Raw genomic sequence first — 20,150 nt, forward strand, 5'->3', positions numbered from 1 at the left:
TACTAAATATAATGATATCATTTAAATATGCAGCCGCATATGCAGCATGGGGCCACAGAATCTTATCCATAAGATACTGAAAGGTGGCCGGTGCTCCGAAAAGCCCGAACGGAAGGGTAAAAAATTGGTGTAATCCAAACGGCATGGTGAAAGCTGTCTTTTCTCTGGACAATGGAGACAAGGGGATCTACCAATATCCCTTTGTTAAGACCAGTTTTGAAAAAAAAAACGAGCCGTACCGAGCCGATCAAGCAATTCGTCAACCCATGGCATTGGTCGAACTTCGACACAGCATTCACCTTGCGATAATCCACACAGAAACGGACTGAGCTATCCGTTTTCAGAACTAAAACTATGGGGCTCGTTCAGTTACTGTTGGATTCTTCTATTACTCCCATTTCAAGCATCGCACTTAATTTAGCCTGAACTACTTTTTGTTTGTGTTCAGGCAAGCGATGCGGCCAGCTGCGAACTAGCACGCCTGGCTCCATCTCGATATGGTGCTGAATAAAGTTAATACGGCCAGGTAGGGGCAAAAACACATCGGCAAACTCTGCTTGTAATTTAGCTAAATCAGTGAGCTGGGACGGCGAGTGGTGATCTCCACCTGGGGCAAGTGCGAGGGATTGCGTTTTGACATTCACCTCAAACGGCCCCTGCCACTTTGCAAGAAATGTAGAACTTGACATTGGGAGTAATAAAAGAACTTTGTCTCCCGATGCAAATTTGTGTTACTTAGTTCCCGTTATACAGCCAGCTCTGTCTGTCCTGGGCTTGTAACAAATTCTCCATTGATAGCCGCCCCAAAGTGTGGAGTTTTGTTCTCAAGTCCAGTACATACTGAATTTTGTTTTTACTTTGAGATGGTCCATCCTCCCAAGTTTCTCTTAGGATGTCCACGCGGAATAGAGAAGCTCAAAGTGAGAAAACCCTGTGGAGGCTTGCAGGACCTCTCACACAGCGAACAACAGGGGCTCTAACCATTTATCCCAATTATTGGTGTCTTCTTGGACAAATTTACAAATCATGGATTTAAGGATGCAATTAAAACGCTCAACCAGGCCATTGGTCTGTGGGTGATAGACGCTGGTCCGAACCGATTTAATGCCCAATAATTCATAAAGTTCACGTAAATTACATGACATAAAAATATCTCTTAGCAGAGATGTTGTGGAGAGCCACTGCTTCAGGATATCATGTTGCATAATCCACTATGACTAATGCAAAATGATGTCTCCTTGCTGATCTCTCTAATGGCTCAATGAGGACAATACCAATTTTCTCGAAGGGGACCTGCATTAATGGGATTGGGTTCAAAGGCGCTTTTGGTGCGGCCAGTGGGACATTCAGGACAAGACGCGCACCACCTGTGCACATTCTCCTGAATGCCCGTCCAAATAAATGGGTCATGAGACGATTTATTATCGTTGCCTGTCCTATGTACTCTGCCATTGGATTAGAATGAGACGTTTGGCAAAGTATTTCCCTGCGGCTCCTTGGAACTAACAACTGGGTTGTATCTTCGATATCGATATAACCAATCTTTTTAAAATAGCAAAACACAGATAGGCAAGCATGTGGGCAGGATGGAGAGGCTGATCGTCGATGGTACGGACCTGTTCGGAAGCGTGTTTTAACTATCTGCTCCTGGGGAAAGTCTTTGTGCTCCGAGTGAATGAGTCTCTTGATTTCGCTCTGTTCCACTGAACCAGAACTCAGTGGTCCCCGTTCAGTTTCTCCCAACTGCACTTGCATGCCCCCTTCTGTTCCACGTCACTTCCCTCAGCCAATAGCCAATTGCGGTAGGAGTCCCGGAGCTGTTGGGCCATCGTGAAGGGCTGACCAGATTAACCCAAGTCCAGGGAATGGAAGCACTGGAAATGCTGTTTGGGGCTCCGGCCGACCCGCTGGATGATGGCCCTCTTGAGGTCGTCGAAGACCAGTAGGTTCTGTACTGGAAGCTGCTGTGCGGCCACCTGAGACTCGCCCGAGAGCAACAGGATTAGACGCACCAGCCATTGATCACAGGGCCATCCGCATGCTTCCGCTGATTTTTTTCAAATAGTTCGAGAAAAGCTTCAGGGTCATCCTGTGGTCCCATCTTATTCAAGGGCACCACAAGCTGTCTGTTAGCTTTGGTACGAACCTCCGGGTCAATCCAGCTCTGGATCTTCTCGCGGTCCTCCTGTTGGGCTTGAAGAATGGCATGGAATACCCATACCCCTCCGGGTCATTTCTCGAGTACAGCAGGGCCTGATGTTTCTCCTGATACAAGACCGCTAGGGATAAGATGACTTCCACAAATGGCGTGGAGGACGGGGTTTGCATGGCGGCGGCTCTCCTTCTTCCTTTCCCGGGTTTCAACACCAGTGTAATGCATTCATGAGTGGAAAGGAAGGGGACGGGGTCGACTTGATTGCTGACGGTACTTTTATTTGCACAGTTCACTCTTCAACTGCTCACAGTGTCAACAACACCAATATAAACACAACTATCTCAATAACTTTCACTTTCTTGAGGTTTCTCTTTCTGGAATGTGTTATCTTTCAGCAGTCCTTTTTCTCTATCTTATATTCCTGGTGTTAAATACTCTCTCCACACCAATAACTGAAACAAGACACAGGTGTGGGTTATTTGCGTTTAACCCACTCACTCACCATTCTTCTCCTGCCTCTCTCTCCCGCTGCAGACTTTGCTAAACCACGCCCCCCTTGCTACATCATGATTTATCTTACAGAGTACCATATTCTGAGGCCAAAATTATGTCAGTTTTATGATGTTGTACAAATGTGTACAGAATCATCCTTTTTGAAATGTGTATTTGGCATGAATTAAAAATTGCCATTATTTATCATGTAGGAGTGAATTCACTGAGCCTCTTAAGCTTGATTGTACTGTACATAATGGGTTTTACACTTTATAACAATGGTCTTTAAAGATCATAACAATGGTCTATATTTAAATATTAGGGACAATATTGATTTAATGATAAAATGGTTTTGGCTGATGCAGTATGACCCTGGTGATTGGTTACACCTCACAGCAGGACTTCTAATTATTTTCATTTCTAACTTTTAAGGTTGCTCACTAAATGAAAACAAATATATGAAACATTGCTGGCCAACTTTGGCTGAATGCACAAGATAAAGTGGCAAAAACCTTCTTTTACATTTATTGATTAAATAAACTGACATACGTAGTGTATTTTCATCTGCCATGATTCTGAGGAATCAAACAGTCTCTGGGTTTTGTTGCCAGAAGATAGACTTTATTTCAGAGAGAAACGAAGCCGAGATGTTCTCTGCGAGAAGATCTTCCGAATGCTAGGTGGCATCTCTTTATATACCATATACAGGGCATTCTAAATAGTCAGACTTTTCCTTATGCTTACAATTTTGATACCCCCCTAGAGAGAAGGGGCCCCTACTTGTTTTGGAATAGAGAAAGGCCCTTTCTGTATGTCTGACCAGATGTTTCTCATCTAGTCTGTACAATCTGGCAACGTAGGTATATTCCTGTCTATACTTTACCTATGGGATTATAAGGGAATAATAACTAGCAACAAAAATGGCTAGATTCACATTGATTATACTTGATTAATTAAAATCTTATTAATAAAAATCTTCCACACATATTATAAATGTCATGTATAATAATGGACAAATAACACATGAACAAAATGTAAATGAAAACATGATTATTAGGCAGGAAGAAGAAAGGGGGAACATTTTCATCTGGGTATTAGATTTACACATTTAGCCCCAAAATTGGCCTTTTTACCTGTATTCACCCTACACTACCATTCAGTAGTTTGGAGCATGTACGATTTCTTAATGTCTTTGAAAGAAGTCTCTTATATGTTCACCATATTTGCTTTTATTTGATTGTAAATCCAGTAATATTTTGAAATGTTATTTCAATTTAAATGTAGCGTAGCTGTATGTGATTGTAAAGGCCAAAGTATACTTCGACCTTCCACGTACAACAACGCATGCACAAAGTGAATGTTAAGCGCAAGCGCAGGTGGAATTGTGCATGTGTCGAGCTCGTCCGTCCATACTCATTCGTGGTTGAGTATACTTTGAAAGCTGTGCAGATGCAGCTGTGCAAGGGGTGGAACGGAAATGCGAAAAGTGTAGTATATCCAGGCCTTAAACAGTGTGCAGGGCTGTAAAGCTGAAAGTGCATCATAATAAAGTTATTGTCTCTCAAAAGTAAGAGTTCACTCTGACCAGTTGAATTTTATAGGGGTCATATGGCGTTGCTAAAAAGAACTTTTTTTTTGTGTGTGTATTTGGTGTAATGCAATGTGTTTATGCGGTGTACACACATACTGTACATTATTGTTGCTCCTCTATGCTCCGCCTTTCTGAAACGCATCGATTTTTTAGAAAGCTAATCATTCTGAAAAGGAAGGTGTAAACTGATTGGCCAGCTATCCAGTGCATTGTGATTGGCCAAATTCCTCAAGAATGTGACGTAAATGTTATGGGCCTTAACATACGGTGATAATATGTGTCCCGGCGCGATGAGACAAAACCAATAAAAGTCAGAAGCGCCAGACTGTCCTTGCAATGTTGGAATTGCCCCACCTTATAGAAAACGACAATAGCATTGTAGGCTACTCTCACAGGAAACAGTCTTTGTCCTCCGTAAAATACGCTGCACACATCTGAATATTTGGGTTGAACTGTTCTGGAACAGTGTTGTAGATACAACTTAACCACTGATTTCTAGGTGTGTCATCTTTTGGAAGACCAAACAAAGTAGTTTCAATTTCAAAATGAAACACACAGTGTCTCCACAATGAAAGTGGCTGTAGTTTTTCTATAAGGTATTTATTTTAATAAGTGGTTTGCTAAAATGTTATGAAATATAAGCTATATAAACATGCACATAGTGTACAACTTCAGAAAGCAGGGAAATGCGAGTGTTCATTTTAAGCATATTGACTGGCACTAGATGATTGCTGTGCAGTGTGATAGAGCGACTATATATATATTGAAAGTATAGTTTCTTATATCTCACTTCAGTAAAAAAATAAAAAATAAATAACACTGTCATGTTTGAGCAGCCCTACCACAAGGGTCAGCTGACATCCTGTGACCTGCCTGTAACTTCCTATCTAGGCCTTGGCCACAGATGTTTATATAGTTTCACCTGAAGCTTGAGCTGATACCTTTTGCAGACTACAGGTATTTCAATCAAAACTCTTTCGGATGTGGCAGTCACTCCTAAATGAGTCAATATCGAGTAATATGCCAGTTTTTACCAGCTCATATAGCATTCCTGTTACTTCATTAGTACGGACTTGTCTGACATGATGTCACTATGTGATTGCATAAATAAACTTGTGAATCAGTTATTTAAATACAGTATGTCAGGTGTGACGAGTCAGCTGCCTCCTCCCTGATTATCATCGGCACCCCGTCCTAAATCGCCGCCCTTCACCAGGCTCCCGACAGGAGTGGGTGTGTGAGACAGGAGGGGCGCTGGACGAGTCAGGGCTGGCAAAATGTGATGGTACAGAAACATAAGGGACGTCTGGGGGGAACACCCCTTGGGGCCACGATGACCACAGGTCCCATGACGTGCCAGTGGTGGGAAATCACAACTTAAAACATGTTTTCATAAAAATATTAATTGGTAATGAACTTTAGTAATTGTATAAGGTGGAGTGAATGCAGATTTTGGATAAAATTCATTGTTTGCAGACAGTAACACCATCCAAACAGTGAAACCACATAATAAATAACCGATCTACAAACATTTCTAAATTCATGTAAAACACAATTTTTTTTATTATTATTATTGGTAATTTAATCTATTTTATGTAGTCTATTGTTAATTCTACAGTAGCCTATTGAATAGTGCAATAATTTAAATTAGTTAAGTTGTTTATTTGCTTCACATAGGCACTATATTTTTATTATTAAATATATCTGTTACAAACACGCTAGGTTCCACCTCCACACAATCACAGCGCACACCCTCACCTGAGTACTGAATCATCACCACCTGATCCTCATCACCAGTCATCCACCACAGCACCATAAAAGCCACACACACGCACACAGTCATTGTCTGGTCACGTTCGCGACAAGATCACTCATCTGCGCTAACTATAATGCCTAACTCCTCTTTACCTTCTCTCCAAGGATATTCTCCGAAGTCTACTTCTCCTTCTTCTTCTCTCTAAGGACTGCTCCCGAAGACTCCTCCAAGACCTCACGGTGCGTGTGTGTGTGCGTTCACCTCCATCCCGGCACGGATCCCAATCCCTCATCCACTCCTCACTACCTGCTCCTCTGCTTGTGTCTTTAAATAAACATCTTACTCATCTGTTACTCCTCTGTCTCCGAGTGATCTGTAACAATATCTCTCTTATCTTGTATTAAAATAATGCTAATATGTCTGACTGTACCTTAACCGTAATAAACAAATCGCTAACACTTTAAAATAAGGTTCATTAGTTAACAGTTAACTACATTAACATTAACTAATAATGAACTGCAATTACTGTATTACATGTAATAATACTTTATTAAAATCTTTTTAATATTAGTTAATGCACTGAAATAACATGAACAAACAATGAAAAGATTTATTTCTATTAACTAACATTAACAAAGATGAATAAATACTGTAACAAATGTATTTCTTAATCATTGTTAGTTCATGTTAGTTAATATACTAATGTTTAGTAAATGAACCTTATTATAAAGTGTATGAATGTTATTCTCCGGAAGCCTGCTGTCGCACATCTGACAAGCCACTGTGCGCAACAGAGAACACTCGCCAACAAATTGCACAATTGGCTTGATACTCATATCCACTGATGCTTTTTGATTCCTCCCACTCTCGTCGGTACTTTTGCTTCCGCTTTCATTTCTCTCTCTTCGAGAAACTGGTCTCTTCCCATAGACAGTAAAAGAAATGGATACAGTGACCTAATTGGATTCAACGGAAACAAGTGAAGTCAATTAGAAGCACGCACTTCGTGGGGTTTGGGCGTACTGCATAGAATCAAACTGAACTTTGTAACGTAAATGTCACCTGAACAACCTGTAAGCACCGGCGGCGCCAGGGGGGGTCTTGGGGGGTCTCAAGACCCTGCCAAAAAATGCCTTGACCCCCCATTTGACCCCCCAGCCTCTTCCTGATTAAAAAATATATATATTCGGGATAAAGATCCAAAAATGTTTCTCTTCAAACTACGCAGAACAATAATAAATAATTATTTCGATATTTATTCATACACTGAACCGAGAACCGTTTCTGTCTGACGCGTCCAATTCGAGAACCGATGAGCTGATGATAACTGCGCATGTGTGATTCAGTGTGAAGCAGACCGACACACAGAGCGTCTGAACTGAACTGATTCTTTTGGTGATTGATTCTGAACTGATTCTGTGCTAATGTTATAAGCACAGGTAAACTGAAGGCTTAAATGAAGTGCAATCATCGCCAATGACGGCATTACATCGAGCGCAAAAGAACCGGTGAACCATTTTTTTTTCAACTGGTTTATTTGATCGAATTGTCCGAAAGAACCGGTTCACTTGAACACCTGCTCCTTTGCCCCTTAAGTGCCCTTTTGTCAAAGCAAAATTTCCTCAAATTTTTTTTGTAATAACATAAACATTTGTGAATGCCTGCCCATGCCCAATCATAATATTAGTACAATTTATTAATAATAATTTAGCCGTAAATAAAATGACCAACATGATGACCTTCACCTGACTTCGACCTCATCCAACTGGGAAGATTCCTCATGCTGCACGCGCATTTTTTAATTGCTAGAGGATATTTTCAACATCGTGGCAGCTGGTAAGTGGTGTTTCATTCTCAGCGAAGTGATTTTGATGTTTATTTACTTATTATTATTTTACAAGAACGATGTGATGTGAGAACATGCAGATACGTTGTTTATATTGCTGTGTGAAGCCTGTAGTGTAGAAGTAACACTAGCATGCTGTTTGAGGGAGAAAAGTTTCACAGCCATCGAGGGGTCTGGTCTTTTTTATGTTATTTGAATAAACTTTTATTATATTACAGTACTTATTTATTTTTAACACGCAAAAATAATTATCACAACACTGGTAAGGCTTATTCAGATTTTCTCATTCTCTGAATTATCATTTTAAAAATAAAAACAATTTAGAAATGAATTAAAATATAATTATATTTTAAATGTGATGCAAATATTTTTTCTACAATAGCAACAGTGTTTACAACAGCAAGACCACTTTAGCCTGTAAACTCAATAATATCTATCTGGAAATAAATGTAAAAATATCAATGTCAATAAAAATGCATAATATACCTGACATGAAAGTGCAGTGTGAAGGATATGAATAACAAATGTAGCCTGTCATTTGTTTACATTGCAAAGGTGTTTTTGTTGTTTAGTAGCATTAATATGCAGTTATTAGCCATGTCCACTGTATTTTTTGTTGGTTTTCATGAGACCCCCCTTGAAAAGACCAGGACCCCCCATTGCCCCCCCAATCAAAATTGTCTGGAGCCGCCACTGCCTGTAAGTCTTCTAACTGCTGTGCTAAGAGAAATCTGAATCGCACGCCGATTCTTGCAGACGTTGTTGAATAATTATGTCCGTTGCTTTTATGGACTCTCTATGGGCTTCTCCCTTGACTTCATGCCTCCACGTCCCCCCGATTGCAGATTGCCTGCAAGCTTCTCCTCCTGTACATACGGTAATTTCTCTACTGTGGTTATGCCACAATTGTTAGCCTATTTTTTACAAAAACTGCTTCTAATGGGCCACAACGTAAGATACAAGGTAATGGGGCCTTTTATACATTTTTGTGCTTCTTTAGAAATAATGAATGGACAAATGGAGTCTTTAAATGCCACAGATGTAAAGTTATTCACTGTCAAAGTGACGCCAAAATGAATGGGAGTCAATGGAATGATAACAGCAGTTGGGGGTCCGCTAGCCAATGGTGGCGCCCAGGGGTGCTTCAAAAAAATATGAAACCCTGCCCCCCTTTCTCTTCCCCGTGCATGCACACTGGTGTCCTTGTGGGTCCAGGAAGGGTGCGTTGTGGTGATGGGAAGTTTGATTCTTTTCCGCGAACCGGTTCTTTCGGACGGTTCGATTCAATAAACCGGTTGAAAAAAACGGTTCACCGGTTCTTTTACACTAGACATAATGACGTCATTGGCGATGATGTAATGGCGTCAAGTCTATCAAACATTCAAATACATAAAGTCAGAAATCATAACTATAGTCAGCTAAAAACCTCATAATCATGAAACGTTTACAATTTTGCAACAACGCACCCAAATAAAGTAACAGCAATAATGTGCATACGAGGATTTAAGTCTTCAAGATATAAAGTAAATAAATTAGGTGTCATCAGTGCAGAAACAATGATCCACTTAATATACATAATCTATTGCGATGTATTTGTTATTAAATGAACTTACGTTTCGCCAGATTGCCCTTCATTCAAGCCTTCGGTTTACCTGCGCTCATAACATTAACACAGAATCAGTTCAGAATCAATCATCAAAAGAACCAGTTCGGTTCAGATGCTCTGTGAGTCAATCGGCTTTACGCTGAATCACGCATGCGCAGTATCATCAGCTCCTCAGTTCTCGAATCGGACGTGTCCGAAAGAAACGGTTTTCAGTTCAGTGTACTGATGATCCGAAAGCCGATGCAACCGGTTCTTGACTCGAGAATGAGAACCGCTCTAACCGGCACGTGCTGCAGTTCAATATCATCAGCTGCTCTACTCGTGTTCATGTTCTGTTTACTACAAACTCAATTTGTGAATGTGTCATCATTAACTATAAATACAGTACAGATATTTCATAAATCATCTCTTATTCCTATTAAACATATAGCCCTTTCACACATACAGAAATTTCCGGAAAATTACCGGTAAATTGTCATAAAGAGATCATGTGTGAACAGAATCTTTTCAAAAATACCGGTAAATTCGTTAAGGCAATTTAACGGTGTGAGAAGTTGTAACATTACCAGTACATTTCCGGAATTCTGCTGTGTGTGAACGCAGAAGGAAAATTACCGGTATAAGCACGTACGAGTTCAGAACGTGGTGACGTATGACGCCTATTCAGGGCCAACCATAACAATCAGACGCAGGAGGTGACGCATTCACTCCGCATTTGTTTACCAAAATAAAAGAAATGTCATCCAACTGGAGTGACAGTGAAATTAAAGCGCTTCTATTTATCCGTGCGGATGAAGAAATTTGTCGTAATCTTAGAGGAACTGTTAGTGATACAGTAACATATGATAAAATGACTAACCGTCTCCGAGAGCAAGGCATCCACAGGACAAAAAGTCAGGTCATCAGTAAATTGAAAACATTACGCCTTAAATATATGAAAATTAACGATCATCATAAACAAAGTGGCAATGGAAGAATAATTTGGATGTATCATGAGTTTTGCCAATCCATTTGGGGATCCAGTCATAACGCAAATCCCGTTGCTCTGACTGGTAGTTTGAATTTTGAGGGACCCCAATCTGGCGTTGCTAAGGACGCGTGTGATGGCAGCACATCAAGTCAGTCGGTTGACACAGAGGCACCAACTTGTAATGCAGAACTAACGGATGAGGTTACAGGTGGGTGAACTAATTCATTGTTTACATGATAAATGTGTTATAACAAATAGCCTATATTCGTTTCGGTTTTTTTTTTTTTTTTTGGTAAATGAAAAGGTTATTTACGTTTTTATATGTTTGCACTAGTTAACAGGAACTAATAATGAACAATACTTTTAATATATTTATTTCACATCCATACCTTTTGCATACGGTCAGCCAAAAAAAGTGACTTTCCCGTCACCCTCTCTTCCTAATCAATCCAAAGGTGAACAGATGATATATAATATATTTCTACTTCCGCCATGTGCCGCCATTAATGCAAATAATAATAATAATAATAATAATAATAAATAAATAAAAACAATAGGCATTCAAAATAATGAAACTGTGCCTGGATCTTACAATTTTTATTGATCATGTATTTTTAGGTTTCACTCAGCCACCAAGGAAGAAGTCAAAAAAAAAAAAAAAAAAGATCACATGATTGACTCCATAGCTACAGTGCTACAAACTATGGAAACACCATTCAGAGAGCAAGAAGCACTCCGTATACAGGAGCAAAGAGAGTATGAAGAAAGGTTGCACAAAGAGGCAAAGGAATAGCAGAAGGAGGAAAGGGCAAGCATGATGGCGATGTGGAAGGAAATGATGGAGTTCCAAGGAAACCCCTTAAAGGACATTATGACGCGCCCACCCCCAACAACGTCTCTTCCTCTGAATCCACATTACCAACAACATAATCATCACAGCCAACACTTCTCTTTTCCAAGCCCTAGCACTAGCTACATGGCACCATACCACCCACCAGATCAAGATGCAGAGGCCTCACTCCATCCTCAATTCAAGTCTTCGTTCTTAGAAGATCTGCAAGACTAGACTAAAATAAAATAAAACAGTTCACTTCAAATTTTAGAAAAAATATGCTTTAATTGTACATGTTAGGAATTACAAGTGTTAGTGTTCCTGGTGTTTTTGCAAACCAAGTGTATTCTGTGCACTACGATAAGTATTTGTTCATATTAATAAGTATACATGTTAATATTTTGTTTTGATAATATTTAAATGTACATTAATACATTAATAAAATGTTATGTTTTATGCCTTGACCCTAGTTAATACAATTTTAAGGCAAAACTAAACTGTCCCCTTAAGAAATTCCCCTGAAAAGGAAGTTGTTATCAAATGGAAAAATGTACAGTCATATTTATATTTCATTCATCATTTACTCACCCTCATGTAATTGTAAACCTGCATGAAGTTCTTCCTTCTGCTGAACCAAAGTAAGCTATTTTGAATAATGTTGGTAACCAAACAGCTGTTGGGCACCTTTGACTTCCATAATATATTTTTCTTGCTACAGAAGTAGAAAGAAGAACTTCATGCAGGTTTACAATTACATGACGTTGAGTAAATAGTTTTTGGGTTAACTATTCCTTTAACTCATCAATGTTGCCAATGCCCTCCGAACTGCTTGCACGTCATAAGTTACTCTGTTGTTCTCTCGGTCAGTAACAAGCTACAACTATATCAGACACGATATTTATGTCGACATCATTGCGCTTCAGTAAACATCTCCAGCGACCTTTGAGGCGACCGAAGGCATTTTCTACGACCATTCGAGCTGAACTCAAGCAGAAATTGTAGTGAGACTGGTTGAGTGTCAGATTTTGGTGATTTGGGAACCCTTTCATTAGCCATTTTTTAAGGGGGTATGTCGCATCTCCAATAAGATGGATGGGAACCTCCACTCCATTCACCACCATAGATTTCTGTAAAAAAAATGAATGTGTGATTATTTCAAAATAAGTGGCATTTCAAAAACTCTTTTGCTGCTTTTTGGAAACTTGAAAATACTTTGCATGGTAATAGTTTTTGTTAACTTTTCTTACTATTATCCTAAAATTCTCAATATTAACTATTTGCTTATTAACATGTATATTAGCTGTTTATTAATGCTTAGAGCACATATAAATGCCTTATTCTGTATGACCATATTCTGCTTCACTTAGTCCTACCAAATACCTAAACTTAACAACTACTTTAATAACTATTAATAAGCAGCAAATTAGGAGTTTAATGATGCAAAACTTGAAGTTAATAGTGACAATTAGACCCTAAACTAAAGTGTGACTTAGTTTCTTAATAATGTTAAAAAAGGTGTACCTCACGAGGAAACAAATACCCATCCTGGGCCTTGGCCATTTGGTATATGGGAGAGTTGGCTAGCACTCTTGCATCATGAGTTCGACCAGGCCAACCCACATACACATCCGTAAAGCTGAAAAAACAAAACAAGAATTTGTATTATCTCAATATAAATTACATTTTAGAATGAAGACATTAAATAAATCACAAATTTATATGCATATGCATACACTTAATGATAAAAGCTAGATAAATATAACACTGTAAAAATATAGCTTCTGTAGCACATAACTAGAACAAGTTCAAACAATATCAACATTTTTCAATTCAATTCAAGTTTATTTGTATAGCGCTTTTTACAAAACAAATCGTTACAAAGCAACTTTACAGAAAATTATGTTTCTACAATATTTAGTAGTAGCTAGTAGTTTGTGCACATTTGACAGGATTTTAGAAAAAAAATAAAAATAATAATAATACAAGACGTAGTCAGCTAGACGATGAACTATCAATATTATTAATTAAGTTATTATATGATTCAGTCACACATTTAGCAATTATTCTTAGTTCTGTTTGTTGATTCAGGGTTAGCATCATCTGAGGTCCTCTGAGGGTCAGCATCATCGCTTCTCAGGTGTTCTGGATCCAGACTGGAGCTTGTGTAAATCCTAGTGCCGAAACATAGAAACAAAATACAGACATCATTAGCATAGCTGCTGATCCAACAAAGTAAAATGAGTTTAACCCAAGCTAATGAATAAAAAAGCACCTTTGATCAGATGCAACTACACTCACAATTTAAAAGATACATTATTCGAATGCTTGGCGAAAGAGATGTGTTTTTAATCTAGATTTAAACAGAGAGAGTGTGTCTGAACCCCGAACATTATCATGAAGGTTATTCCAGAGTTTGGGAGCCAAATGTGAGAAAGCTCTACCTCCTTTAGAGGACTTTGCTATCCTAGGAACGACCAAAAGTCCAGCGTTTTGTGACCTTAAGGAGCGTGATGGGTTGTAACGTGGTAGAAGGCTAGTTAGGTACGCTGGAGCTAAACCATTTAGGGCCTTATAGGTAAGTAAAGATAATTTGTAACTGATACGGAACTTAATAGGTAGCCAGTGCAGAGACTGTAAAATTGGGGTAATATGATCATATTTTCTTGACCTCGTAAGGACTCTAGCTGCTGCATTTTGGACGACCTGTAGCTTGTTTATTGACGAAGCAGGACAACCACCTAGAAGTGCATTACAATAGTCCAGTCTAGAGGTCATGAATGCATGAACTAGCTTTTCTGCATCAGAAACAGATAACATGTTTCGTAGCTTGGCAATGTTTCTAAGATGGAAGAATGCAGTTTTTGTAACATTGGAAATATGATTTTCAAAAGACAAATTGCTGTCTAATATAACACCCAGATTTCTGACTGTAGAGGAAGTAACAGTACATCCATCTAGTTGCAGATTGTAATCTACAAGATTCTGTGTAGTGTTTTTTGGTCCAATAATTAGTATCTCCGTCTTATCCGAATTTAATTGGAGAAAATTATTTGTCATCCAATCTTTTCCATTTTTAACACACTCTGTTAGCTTAGATAATTGGGAAGTTTCATCTGGTCTCGTTGAGATATATAGCCGAGTATCATCAGCATAACAGTGGAAGCTAATTCCGTATTTTCTAATAATATTACCAAGGGGCAACATGTATATTGAAAATAGAAGGGGACCTAGGACGGATCCTTGTGGCACTCCATATTTTACTGATGATAAATGAGATGACTCCCCATCTCATACTACATTTCATCTAGTAGAAGGCTGAATTGGACTAAAACCTACAGTTACTTAGATTTATTAGACCACCTTCATAAGAAAAGCAAATATTTTAGGAATCTGTGAAAAAATTATTTAAAACTAAAAAAAAAAAAAATAGTCATTTATTAGGCAAAAAAAAGAAAAAAAGAAACTGAAACAACTAAATAATGTTTTATAGTATAGTATTTTTATTATTAACCATTACAGAAACTTAAAAATGATTTTGGTAATAAATGTGTTAAGCACTGTGCATTTAAGCCTTTGAGGTTTTTTTTTATATCTCTTACCATACATTGTGATCCACAAAGGCCTGCAACACAATAGAGTGCCATCCTTTACGGTTGCAGTAAGCCTGGTCCTCATGAAGTTTTATTATTGGTATGTGGCATCCATCAATGGCACCTGCACACATCTTGTAGCCACGGGCAACAAAACCATCAATGGTTTTTTGGAGATGCTGGCCTTGAGGCATGCATATAAACCGCTTGCAAAGGGTCGCCTTCAGAGCATATGTTACCTACGGTGGTGAAGTTAGTTTAACTTTAGTCATTCAGTTTCATAATAAAATAAAATTATAATTAAAATAAATTATGTTTGGGTGAACTCCTTTCAACTACCCTTACGGAAATTAACCATGGTTTTGTTATCTTGTGTGTGTGTGTGTGTGTGTGTGTGTGTTATTCATTATATTTGTATAGTTCTACCACAAATTTAACTTTTTTTGCTTTTATTTTGGGGTCACATGGTTTAACAACAACAACAAATAACGTAATTAAATCTTATTAGCAATAATAATAATAATAATTGTTGTTGTTATTATTACTATTTTTCTGTTGTTATTATTATTGATTATATGTTACCTGACGAACAAGCATGCAGACTGTTGATATTCCAAGGCCAAATAAACAGGATATGGTCCTGTATTCACTTGGGGTAGCGTACCACCACAACACAACTGCGAGTCTCAGTCGGGGTTCCAGCGGTTTTCGCCAGCCGGTAGTTTTTCGTAGCAAATAAGAGGGTCTCACAAGCTGCAGCACATACTCAAACGTATCTCTCAACATGCGAAAGTGTTCCGTCCACATATATTCATCAAAATTGTTCAAAACACTTTCCCATGTATACGCGGAATGGCCCATGTCCGTCGCACAGACTTCTGTGTAGCCATATGAGTAAACATAACTGTTTTTTTTTAGCTGCAGGTATCGCCTCTGCCTTCGGATGCAAGCGACAAAATTTTTTCTCCTATAATTAAGTATTTTTGTTTGTAGTCGTCTATCACGTTGTCTCTCTGTCAAAAGCAGCTGCATAAATGCGAAAGTTTGTAACAAAAATGAAACCAACAACAGAAACATTGACCGCGTATTACCCTCCATGTTTACAAATAACCTTACAAGCACAGCTGTTTAGAGACTAATGACGTCACATAATTTACCGGTATTTTTGAATGGTGTGAATGGTGCTTTTCCGGAAAAAGACGGAATGTCGTTGACTGTGTGAACAACGCATTTTTGAATTTACCTGTAAAGTCGTTCCGGTAATCTTACAGAAATTTACTGGTATTGCTGTGTGAAAGAGGCTATAGAGTCCAACAGGTTCAACTGGTTATCTAAGAAGAACCGGTTAAATTTGACGATTTTTTCGTGAATCGGACATCACTAGTGCGTTGAGGGACTCCTGCGCCACCAGAGACGTGAGCTGCCGAACCCACGATCCGGGCGAGAACCGCACCCGTTTACACGGCCGATGGGGCAGGATGCCGGGCTGTCCGTCCCCTGCAAGCGCCGTGGCCAATGAGAAGGATGCGGCCTCTAGAAGAACCCGCGCCCCTCGTGCCCCGGACCGAAGAGGGGAGCCTGTGCGGCCGCCGGGCTCTGACCCTGGACCCTTCCTCTAGAACACTGCCCGACCCACGTAAACCGAGAAGAGTCTGACTTGCATTGCATTCTCAGACACTTGTGCTTCCACTAGCGACGTCACTTGCAGTCTTTATTTTTTTTATTTTGTACTATTTATTAATAACTTTTTGTTTGAATATCTCATCATTTTACAACAGTAGCCAGGTGGTGAAGACAATAAAAAATAATCTAAATTACAATGTAACTTGCAATCGCCAATTGCACGTTGATTGCAAGTGACGTAGAATATGCTACCTGTGACGTCACTTGCAATCAACACAAATCGTGTATTTTGCCAATGGAGACAAGACGATGTGGTGGTGATTAAATGATTAAAACTAAATTAGTAGGCCTGTAGCTGTCACTGAAAAGGTTGAATTTCCGTCATTTATTTTTGTGAAAAGGTATTTAGCTCACGAATAGTGTGTAATGTTCATTTGTAATTTGTATTTGAGTATTATAAATACTGGGTAATAGTGACACTTACTGGTGAAATGTGTAACATTAACTGAATTTGTCACATGATCTAGTTAGCCATGTGAGTATCAGATCCACAAAAGAAATGCGCACATCCTAAGAGCTGTTTAATTGTACGATTGGTAGAAAGAATGTCTACATAAATGTCTCCTGGATTTTTGATTAGAAGGCGCACACGGTATGTTGTTTATAATTTGGATTGCATCTGTTACTTTGCAAGGTTAATGTATTGTGTGTATTGATATTGGTTCAGTAAGAAACAGACTTGGTTAAACTGCGGTGGAAACAGAAACACACTCACAGGTTGTTTTTTTTTTTTCAGTTTTTTAGGGTGTCGTGATGTAAAGATGTCAAGATGTTAATATCCAAAGGGTGTCACAATGTTTAAGTGATGCTGAAATATAATCAAGATGACAATTAAGATGACACTTGTACTTTTTAAAAAGAAGACAATAAACGTTAAGACATCAGTTGAAGCATGATTCTTTTAATCAGAAGAAAACCTTCAGGAGCTGTTACAGTGAAAAACGCTTTCAAGCCCCTGGAAGAGTGCAAGAGCTCATTGTGGAGAAGGGAAGATTGTGGCCAGCACTACATGTGAAGAGTATCCAGTCGACCTCGGTGGAAAATTGCAGCTAGTGGTGGAAAAGAAATATATGTAGTCATTCAATGAGGCAACATGATTTCGTCACATTGAAACTCTTTATTGTCTTTCGCGTGACTGAATTCCTTATCGGCTGAAGTGCAATGCAAGAAGATATTGCTGCAGTGATGACAACAGCAAAGCAGCAACGTTGCAAAGTTTTGGACAATTTGGTTGGCAATAAGAGTTGCTACCTTGGATTTACAGGTCACGCTGTATATTTTCACCTTGAAATCAAATTTTTTGGTTGATGTTACTTTAACATTATGCTAGTTAGAATTGTATTCAAATGGTTCAAACAAATATTAGCATTTGATAATTTTCTGAGTTGGTAAAATTGTGTAATTAGGGCCCGAGCACCGAGGTGCGAGGACCCTCTTGTATCTGCTTCGTTTTTTATTATTAGGGCTCAAGCCCAAAGGGCGAGAGGCCTATTGTTTTCCTTAGGATTATTTTTTATTATTATTATTATTAGGGCTCAAGCCTGGAGGGCGAGAGCCCTATTGTTTTCCTTAGGATTATTTGTTATTATTAGGGCCCGAGCCAATGGGCGCAGGGCCCTATTGTTCCCCTAAGGATTATTCTTCTTATTATTATTTTTATTTTTTATGAACCTTCCGGGGGTTTTTGGGGGCCTTAACATACTCAAAAACTCTTGAAAATTGGCACACACATTGGAACCTGCGGCCATCAGGACGCCACAGAGGCTGGGACCCGGGCGTGGCACAGGGGCTCTACAGCGCCCCCTGGAATAAAGTCAGAAACCTTGAACCATAGCTCACAAATACTTGCATGGATTTAAATGAAACTCAGTACACTTATAGATCTCATTGAGCCGAACAACTTTTGCGTTCTATGTCATAGGCTCCGCCCAACAGGAAGTCAGCTATTCAGGGCTGTTCAAAAAAAGCATGCTCTGGAATTTGAAATACTCCTCTGAGGACTTTCAACCGTTTGCTTCGAAACTCGGTGAACATGATCTCAAGATATTGGGGATGAAAAATTGCGAGGGGATTTTTGATATCTCGAACGGTTTGCCCGTGGCGTGGCGTTGAAATTAGTGCAAAAAAATTGAAACAGGAAATGCCTAATAACATCCACATACATTTCCTGATTTTAATCAAACTTCATCAGATTATTTGTTGTATGATACCGATCGTTTGTATGTGACTATTAAGAGTCAACGACATAGCGCCACCAACTGGCAGCAAGAATTGAGTCATTTTCAAAATGCTTTGAATTCAGCATCTTATTTTTACTCGATTTGCTTCAAACTTCATCAGAATATTGACAAAACATGACCGATGTAAATCTGTTGTGGGGATATTGATATCTTATATATTGTTGCCATGGCAACGTGTCAAACTTGAATATTTTGTTATGGTGATTTTGAGGCAGACAACAACCTCAGATTTACATTAAACTCAGAACACATATCAGTGTTAATGATATCTAGACAATGGCAAAAGCTTTTAAAAGGACGTGAAGGAGGCACTCTATAGCGCCACCTTTTGTCAAAAGTGAGGGGGTTAGTTTTAGCTACAGACACCAAACTTGGTACATAAATTGTTCTTATCAAGACGGACAATTTTCTAATTCACAGTCATAAGCTACGTCCAACAGGAAGTCAGCTATTTTGATTTGAATATGTATTTTTGGGCTTAATTCGGCTGTGAATTAATGCATACTCCTCACAGGGGAAATGAATTATACACACCAAACTTTGTCTACATGTTGAAAAAACATTGAGGAACTTAAATTGCGAATGGATTTTGGATAGCTTGAACGGTTTTGCCGTGGTGATTTTTTGAAATAACATTAAAAAGGGAAACATTAATTGTCTTGTATTTTCAAATTGCTGCTTCCAAACATTTCAAAACCATTTTTCATTTAGAGAACATGCGATTCTGAGGAAATATGCATAGTTTCACGACTTTACAACACTGTATGATTAAAATAAAATTATAAAACTGTCAGACATCTGATCTCACTCTGAGGCATTCTCTCTGTGTGAGGGAAGGGAGGGCGAGGGGGAGGGGAGGGGGTGGGGTGCTTGAGGGCATGCCTGAGAGAGAGAGAGAGAGAGAGAGAGAGTTAACATCTCTTTAATCATCAGAAAAAAACTGTAATTGTGTGTTGTTGATTTTTTTTCATCATTAAGAAAGCTTAAGAAATCTCTCTATCATTTTCTGTCAGTTTTGGGGATGAAAAAAAAACCTAGTACAATTTGTAGGGCTCAGACAAAATTATTTTATATGTTAATTTTAATTATGTTAATTGCAAAATAAAAAAAGATTTTAAAAATACACACACGTTGACTTGTATATATTTTTTTATTCTGATAATAATTTTAAACTAATTTGATACTGACCTATGACAGACATTCTGTGACATGACATGACATGACCTGAATTAACACAATCTTGCTGATTTAACAGTAAAACAGTTCAACTCACAGATAAAGACTAAGCTGTAATGCAGGCAAAAATATTTTACAAATGCTTATAGATCAATAAAATAGTTAAAAATGCTTTTTCACAAAGTGCATAATAATAAGGCATGTTGATATTCT

The 20,150-nt window shown here is 38.6% G+C and overlaps 1 protein-coding gene across 4 annotated transcripts; it reads right to left on the bottom strand.

Moving 5' to 3' along the window:
• Window positions 1-11,747: 11,747 nt before the first annotated feature.
• Window positions 11,748-16,449, bottom strand: LOC127938648 (uncharacterized). 4 transcript variants are annotated; one of them, XR_008148764.1, is made up of 5 exons: window positions 15,421-15,970; window positions 14,848-15,077; window positions 13,300-13,419; window positions 12,770-12,884; window positions 11,748-12,375 (listed from the first exon to the last, which is right to left on the bottom strand). XR_008148764.1 is itself a non-coding variant. In XM_052535412.1 (4 exons), exons 2-4 carry the CDS (start codon window positions 15,030-15,032, stop codon window positions 12,112-12,114), a joined length of 564 nt encoding a protein of 187 aa, XP_052391372.1. In that variant the 5' UTR covers window positions 15,033-15,077; window positions 16,082-16,449; the 3' UTR covers window positions 11,748-12,111. The 4 variants fall into 4 exon arrangements, 2 of the variants coding, with proteins under 2 accessions (XP_052391372.1, XP_052391371.1); XM_052535412.1 differs by lacking the exons at window positions 13,300-13,419; window positions 15,421-15,970 and adding an exon at window positions 16,082-16,449; XM_052535411.1 differs by lacking the exon at window positions 13,300-13,419 and having other exon boundaries at window positions 15,421-15,962.
• Between the last annotated feature and the right edge of the window lie 3,701 nt (window positions 16,450-20,150).

Source organism: Carassius gibelio, chromosome A20 (assembly GCF_023724105.1).
Source record: "Carassius gibelio isolate Cgi1373 ecotype wild population from Czech Republic chromosome A20, carGib1.2-hapl.c, whole genome shotgun sequence".
NCBI lineage: Eukaryota > Metazoa > Chordata > Actinopteri > Cypriniformes > Cyprinidae > Carassius > Carassius gibelio.

Bases quoted from the DNA above. Each gene is read 5' to 3' on its own strand.
- LOC127938648 (XM_052535411.1), bottom strand. From the start codon at position 15,936: ATGGAGGGTAATACGCGGTCAATGTTTCTGTTGTTGGTTTCATTTTTG. The intron at 12,885-14,847 runs GTAAGAGATATA...TTGTTTTTTCAG, and splicing joins TTTGTGGATCACAATGTATG to CTTTACGGATGTGTATGTGG. The intron at 12,376-12,769 runs GTACACCTTTTT...TTTTTTTTACAG, and splicing joins GGTATTTGTTTCCTCGTGAG to AAATCTATGGTGGTGAATGG.